This window comes from Adelges cooleyi, unplaced genomic scaffold, assembly GCF_023614345.1.
Source record: "Adelges cooleyi isolate 19-005CV unplaced genomic scaffold, UGA_ACOO_1.1 ACOO_flye_CR_arks_rails_tigmint_CR_PRNA_1, whole genome shotgun sequence".
In the NCBI taxonomy this organism is placed as follows: domain Eukaryota; kingdom Metazoa; phylum Arthropoda; class Insecta; order Hemiptera; family Adelgidae; genus Adelges; species Adelges cooleyi.
This window is the reverse complement of record NW_026095751.1, coordinates 6,137,645-6,145,816: the sequence shown is the minus strand read 5'-3', so window position 1 is coordinate 6,145,816 and position 8,172 is coordinate 6,137,645. Positions and strand designations below refer to the sequence as shown.

General features: G+C 25.7%; 1 protein-coding gene across 1 annotated transcript; it reads left to right on the top strand.

Moving 5' to 3' along the window:
- The first annotated feature begins 2,627 nt into the window (after nt 1–2,627).
- On the top strand, nt 2,628–6,977 carry LOC126834440 (uncharacterized). The gene is made up of 7 exons (XM_050566357.1): nt 2,628–2,759; nt 2,897–2,969; nt 3,054–3,106; nt 5,356–5,391; nt 5,480–5,591; nt 5,839–5,909; nt 6,774–6,977. The coding sequence occupies exons 1-7, from the start codon at nt 2,697–2,699 to the stop codon at nt 6,792–6,794; spliced, it is 429 nt and encodes a 142-aa protein (XP_050422314.1). The 5' UTR covers nt 2,628–2,696; the 3' UTR covers nt 6,795–6,977.
- The last annotated feature ends 1,195 nt before the right edge of the window (nt 6,978–8,172 follow it).

The window sequence follows — 8,172 nt, the reverse complement described above, 5'->3', positions numbered from 1 at the left end:
AGCCATTATCAGCTGTCGCTTACGAAAGAAACAAATTAATGAATTAAAACCTCTTTTATTTTTTATTCGATTTTCCTAATCCTTTACCTAGCAAGAACTAAATTTTCAACACTAAAAATAGTTTAACTTATATCGTCGAAGGTATAATGTTGAGTTAAGTTAGGTATGTTAAGTATGTTGAGATAAGAACTAGGTTTTAAATTGGTATTAATAATTAAATATTATTAATTTTTACCATTAATATCCATTTATTTAATATTAAGCTATGGGTAAAAAATGTAACAACCGATGAACACATTATTTATTTAAAAAGAAAATGTTTGATATAGACTAATATCACCTTACTAGTGTTAATGGTGTTTTTGCATTAAATTTGAGGATTGGTTAAACTGGTACATACAACGTTTATTTTACTAAATGGCCACAATATATAGGCAACGCTAGTGACCATAACAGCCGGTAAATATTAAATGTATAAAGCCAACACTATAAATTTGTAATAATATCCGTTTTTGTATTTATTTACTGTAATGTTTTCTCATTCTAGCTTTTACGATGATAATATACGCTAACCATAAAACCATAATTATTATGAATTGTTTAGCAAGAGAGGACACGAGTTTAAATTACAACACCCAAAAATATTTTATTGTTCATATTAACAACATAAAAGCTAAGATGAAAATATGGCTTGTAAAATTATGGCTTCTCAAAAACTGTAGCTGTTGGACTATTTACCGCAAAGGCTGTTGTTTTTGTCATTAGCTATAAAAACTAAAGATAAAATTAAAACACATAATGCTATGAAATTATCACTTAAGTCTCAATGCATTGGTGATAAGTGATAACATAATATTACTCATATGAAAAATTAAATGGTACGTATCCAGGCAACAAAAATAACGAAATTTACACTTTTTTTTTTAAAACCCTGTTACTTAAATAAATAGGATTAGCGAATTTGTACGTATGGACGTTTTAATACATATAAAACGTTTAAAAATAGTTTTAGGTTTGTAGTTAAGCAATGTATCAGACATATTATGTATTTACAAACAATTGTCAAAATCTTCCGGGAAACATGTTTTTGCCTAAATATTAAAAAAAATATTTCTAACTATTTAAAAATATTAATAGAATACATGAAAATAAGTTTTACACATAAATTATGATAAAACTGCAATACAAATGTTTACCTCCGGCTACAATGTAATAAAGCTAACTTCATTATACATAGTGTATTACAATAATTACATAATTACGTACATTTTGTTTTAAGGATGTATTTAAAATTATGTAATTTTGTAACACTTATAAATATTATGTAATATGGAAAACAAATTCTTTGAAAAAGATATAATATATAACTTAGTTATAGTCAAGTTACCACTTGCGAATTAGTTAAAAATGATTTTGGTATACTATAAAAATGTGTTACTATTATTGAATTATATTCATTAGCTGTATAATAATTTTATATTTATTATTAGAGTAGAAAACATATAAAAATATCCTTAGTTAGTCGTTTTTGTATCAAGAATAAGGTTTTCTTTAAATACAAATGCTCGTAAAATTATTAAATTACTCTAACATCGCCAATGCTTTCAAGCCCTAATAAAAACGTAACGTTTATTTCGAGTGGATGGTAAACAGCATGGCAACTTGAAATGCTATTTAATGTACTCTAAACAACTACAGAAATGCTTTCTTATAACACTACTGTCTTATTACCGCAATCGGGTTTTACACCGCCACTGTAGAATTTAAATTGTATGGTGTGAAGTTTAAAAATACTTTGAAAATATTAAAATATAATCAAATAATCAGTAATAGCGTTGCTTAACGGGTCAATAGAAAATAATAGTATAATTACAAAATTGTTTAAATTGAAAAATGAACATATATATTTTGATGTACACTACAGTCTATTAAACGCCCATGGGTTAACAAATAACAAATCTGTTAAGTCATTATTTGATCAGTGTAAAAATTATTGTTTAAATCATACTTTGTAAATATTTTAATATTAATATCACAAAATCAACGTAAACGCTTTTGAGTAGCTTAACTTATAAGTCCTACGTACAAGAAGCAAATGGGTGTTATAACTTTTGTAAGCTGTAAAAATATGAACGTAAAAGTTGCCTTCTTCTAAATTAATACAAAAACCTAATTATACGTCTGTTATAATAACATAGCGTTTGCCATATAACCGACTATTATTATTATTAATGAAAAAAAAAAGGTTTTAATTTGTGAATATAATCACTAGCTGCAGCACTGTTTGTACGTTATGTATTCATCGCTTAACATTGTTCGTGTTGTCATTTGCGGATGAATGTAGCTAATTTGAAGTCGTATAATCATATCCATATATACGAAGCCGAATTAAGTTGATTATAATGTTAATTATGTACATAAACCGTATTAATTGCATAGTAGTAGTATCCTGTGATTAAAGGCAAACAATTTTTCCTGGAGTGTAATATTTGTTTTGTGTACTTGTATGCGTTTTGTCCGAGTAGTAAATAATTTATGGCTACGGCCCGATCGGAAGGTTATTCATAATAATTATAGTCTATCACTTTATTTTAAATACCACAACACACAATGCGAATGCTGTTAATATTACTCTGTCTTTCGTTGTATGCCAACAGTGTCAATACAAAGCATCGCAACACCAAACTGAACGTAAAATGGAGCATTTTTACAAGTTCTTAATTGTCCTATCGACGCTGTATCTCGTTACTGAATCATTGGTGAGTTAAATGATATAATTATTATCGAAGAACGTGGGGAATTATAGTGTTTATTCAAAATATACTATAATGTGCGATTATTACACGAATAGTTGAAAAATATAGTTATGGTTTTTTTTTTAATAATTCAAATTTAGGCTGATGACAATGTTGAAGCGATGAAAAAGGCTTTGTTCGATGTGTGCTCCAATAAGTATCCGATAAGCGACGGTAAGTTTTCAACTAAAATATCTAGTACTCAATCGCGATAAAATAATCTATAAAGTTTACAATTATTTCAATTCAATTTTACAGCTATTAAAAATGACGCAAAAAAAGGAATATTGTCTGAAGATCGAAATTTCAAAGTAAGTTAAAATTTTTAATATTTTTATAGCTATAATATTTTCATAAATAGCGAACTATCACCAAACATTTTCAGTCAAATTATTATAATAAAAATAATCCTATTTAATCCGGGTTTATGGAATCCCGTGTACGAAAAGTTATATTATAATATATTAAGCGATTTAGATATAATAAAGTTATACATAGTTTTTTCATTAGTTAATAGATGAATGCAATTCGAATGAATGCTTTACTAATACATATAGTCAAACCAAAATTAATTTATGCATAGATTAAAATGAATAACTGATTTACTTAACTGCGCCTCTAGTTTATCAAATAAAATATTATAACAAATTATTTTTTAATTCGGGAATATTTGAGAAGATCTGCTTGATTGTGATGGGGTTGAATATTCTTTTTGATCACTGAACCGATTTTTAAATAATATAATAATGAAATACCTACATTAATACGAATCATTGATAGTGTTAAAACATATTTGCATTTATTGTAATAAACTATATACTATTATTTGATTTGTTAACTATTATCTTAATGTATTTAGTTAATAAATTTTAATTATTATCTGAAGTCCAATGGCATAAATATTAATATTAAGAGGGCGTCGTACCGGTGAATTTCAGTGGTAAAAACATGTTTAAGCAGACTGAAAATAACTTGCTTAACTTTGGTTTTAGAGTAAAAGCATCCATTATAAAATTAATAGAAAACAATATTTCAGAGGACAAAATGGTGCGTTTTTAAAAAAAACCCCCATTTTTTGAAAAGTTACTGTCATTTAAAAATGTTAAAATAGTCATTATTTCTAAACTATGTATTGAGCGTTAAACTTGGAATAATGAAAAAAACGCACCGTCTTTCCCTTCGGAATATTGTTTTCTTTTAATTTTATAATGAGTGCTTTTATTCTAAAACCAAAATCAAGCGAGTTATTTTCAGTCTGCTTAAACAAGTAGAGATGAAAAAACATTTTTTTAATCGCTTTCAAGGATGCTGTGATAGACCAAAAATAAATTAACTACCAAAATAGAGTTCTAGTTATTGAACTAATAATTAAACATCACAGTTTAACCTTTAAATTAAGATTTTTGTAAAAAATTGCCTATACTTTACTCCTTAAAAATAGGTGGTGCGACGCCCTCTTAAGCTCAAAATTTAGGTGGCGTGTAACAAAATTATCTGATTTTTAAGTTAAGATTGTTTGAATTATTTTGGAAAACTATAATTCTCGAGGTAAAAAATGTAAACGCTAAAATTGGATATCTGAAATAAATATTATTTCTTTATACAGTTAGTTTATATTCATCGTTATTAATTTTGGATATGTGATGCGGAAAGCGAACGAGACATTTTAACGCATTTATTGCGAAGTTATTGCACTTAGAGCTTAACCGACGTTTTAAAGTTTTTCTCGAAATCAACTTTGCAAACAAAGGGCCCTTTTTGGTTTTCCGCATCACACATTACGCTTTACTTTTGAATACCCGTTGAAAATATTTTACTACCAATAAAACGATACTGAATTGTTTGTTTTTTCGAAGACAGATAAATAAAGAACTTTTAAATATCTTAGTGTAAACACACAACCTTAAACTATTTCAAATTACACTGAAAAAACTAAATAGTTGGGACAACCATAATTTATGGTTAATATAGGGACACAATAAATGTTAAGTTGGGAGTATTAAACTGAAATAGTTAATTATATATAGCTGGATCAACTATATAATAAGTTTGGATTTACAATATTGGATTTTAAAAATATACACAACTTATGAAAAAAATGCAAAAAGTATTAGTGTGTTAGTATATGTCCTCTTGGGCATCAAACCCGCGACTACCTAAACGCCTATTATTCTTAAGCCCAACGCCTAAACCTACCTACCCTGTCTAGTTGCTACTGTTGTACGGGATTTACTACCCAAAAACCAATAAACTAGTTTGGAATTTCTAACTATAGTAATGTAGTTGGTGCAACCATTTTATAGTAGATCCAACTAGAATATTTCTGACCATTTACTAAAACCAAATTATTATTTTCCGAGTAATAACATTTGTTTCTGAAGGAATAAATATATATATGTATATATAGACATATTTTTTAAATATTTATTGTGTTCCACGAGTAATACCTAATTTGAATATTTCCTAGAAAAACTTAAATTTTTAATAGTTTTTATTTATTTCAAATAATTGGTGCACGTAGTAAAATAAAGTAACTCATAATTGTATTTTAATTTTTTAGTGTTTCATGATGTGTAGCTTGGATGAACTATCATTAGTAAGTTGATTTTACAAATTGCATACTTAAGTATTCATTCGAAACTTTGTATGTAAACAACGAATTTAACGTATATTTTATGCATTAGATTAATCCAGAAACAGCTGAAATTGATGGAGAAACAATGATATCTATGATGCCAAATGAAGAAGTACAAAAACATATAAAACCAATCATCGATCAATGTTTACCAAATATAGGTACAAACATTATTGTATACATAACCATTGTATCAAATTTAATATTTTTTACCTTTTTTATCAAATAATTTTAATGAAAAGCCTATTTAATTTAAATAATGATTGACACGATTTAAACAAAATACATTTAAAAATATAGAAATAATAAAAATTGTTATAAACCTTATGTATTTTCCAGTTTATAACAATTTATTAAACTAAATAATTTATAAACATTACTTATATAATATGATACTTTTTATTTTAGCTGGAAAACCTGATGCTTGTGAAGTGGCATATAACTTTGTTAAATGTGGTTTAACAATCAACCCAAGTGCGGTAAGTTTTTTAAATTCCTAACTACGTTGTAGTAAAACTTAGAGTTTCAATTTGACTCCGGTTAAGTCATGTATGTGTATGTTAAAACTCTCTTGATTTATATGATTATGAGTTAGAACCAACCCCAATAAAACATGTTTAAGGATTAATTTATTTTTTAAATAGCGGTTGGCATACACTAGTACTGTATATTTAATGTAATATAGGGTGAAGGAAGGTATTTTCGTGGCATAAGCAATTTCGTGATATAGTTTGTTGATCGTATCGCGTAATTCCCTATTAGAAAATTGGCTTGAAAATCACACTGATTGTTAAAATACTGTGTTTTAAGATTTAGTGTGATTTTCAAGACAATTTTCTAATAGGGAATTACGCGATACGATCAACAAACTATATCACGAAATTACTTATGCCACGAAAATACCTTCCTTCACCCTACTTAATAAAGTTAACCTAAATCAAATTTTATTCTAAATGCATGTGCTCGCCACATTTGTATGGACTCTCTAAACAACATACTGTACATGTATTCAAATGCTATTTGTTCTGTAAAAATATGAACGTATAAATCACAAACATTTCAACATTTTTAAAAATAAATAAATAATTAAAACCAATTATTAGGATTACTGTGCGGATTCTGAGCCACTAAATTATTCAGTAAATCAATTAAATTAAAAACCTTTACAGTGTATATCAGTATTTACCTATATTATTACACTTATTACTGTATTTCAATTAGTATTAACAAAACTAATTGAATATTCTATCCTATTCTTAATGTTTAATCCTAAACTAGACAAATATTTAAAACAATTTTTAATAAAAAAAAATATATAAATGGTTTTGTTTTGTTTGTTGCAGACAATGATTTTGCCGTTTTAATCGATTTTCGGAAGTGAAAAATATTCAATATATTTCATTAGTTTTATTGTGTATAAACATAATTGTTACAAAATCTATACTTGACTTCACATAAAAAAAAATTGTTGTATCAAATTTTTCACAGGGTCATAAACGAAAATTGTGTTTTTAACAGTACCGCTTACTGATTAAATAAATAGTTTAATGCACTAATGGTATTGTATCTTGTTATTTATGTCAATAATTTGTTTAAACTTAAACACTTTTTTGTGAACACATTTATTGGAAAAATGTTAGTTATTAGTAATTGTTGATAAATAAAAATTAATTTGTGGTTAAATTTATTTGATGAATACAATTAATAATAATAACAAATATAGTGGTAAAAAGTCAAAATCAATAAATTCAAAATTCCAAAACGCCTAACCGTATATTTATGATGCGTACATAATGAGTTAATTGAAATTAAAGTGTTGTGACATCTACAATAGTTTTAAAAAAATTGCTAAAATTCCAAAAAAAAATATTTTTTAAAATAACTAATGGTACTTTCATAAAATATTTCATTTAAATAAAAAAAAAAATGTATATTATTTTGTTTTAAATATAGTAGTTATTACATCAGTTACCTGCTTAAGTAAAAATTGTTATAGAAATGATTCATAATAAAAATTACTATAATGCACGTATAATAACTTAATTTTAATTATATTTTAACCAGAAAAACCAAATCATTCAGCGAAATTTTATAGTATTTATTGTATTCAAAAACTTTATAGTTTTATTGTATAACATTGTCATACAATATAATATTCATTTTTATATTAATTTATATTATTGTGTAATGACTAAACTTCAAATAACAATTTAAATATGAATCAAATAGAAACGAAAATGAATTTTACCAATACATATTTCATGGTTTCTATGTAAATGATGCTTTGTAAAAAATGGTTGCAAGCTTGCAGAAAATATCTAAAAACAAAAACAACAATTAAAATACCTAGGTAGTTACTGTGCAACTCTGTGTAGTAATTAAAATACCCTAATATCCTAATGAATACTACTAAAGTAAAGTTTTTGTAATTTAAAATTGTATTTTTAACAATTTTAATGTAAAAATTTATCACGTCGTTAATAAACTGTTATAATTAGACAAAAAAAAATAATACATTTAATTCTTAATTTTTATTGTTTCAGTATACCTACCATATCGACAATAGCCTAATCAAATGTTATTCATGTATTATTTAGTTTCATGTAATACATTTTAAAATTTATATTTTATTTTTATGAAAAAACAAATTTAATAAAATCGAACGGTTTGTAACGCATTTTTTTCTAATAATTATACAACGCAGTACGCACGAGTTGATTGTTTATGTATACAGTATTCCTA

Excerpts from the sequence above, each read along its gene's own strand:
- LOC126834440 (XM_050566357.1), top strand. The coding sequence starts at position 2,697 with ATGGAGCATTTTTACAAGTTCTTAATTGTCCTATCGACGCTGTATCTC. Across the intron at positions 3,107-5,355 it reads CTGAAGATCGAAATTTCAAA|TGTTTCATGATGTGTAGCTT; the intron begins GTAAGTTAAAAT and ends TTAATTTTTTAG. Across the intron at positions 5,592-5,838 it reads TCAATGTTTACCAAATATAG|CTGGAAAACCTGATGCTTGT; the intron begins GTACAAACATTA and ends TTTTTATTTTAG.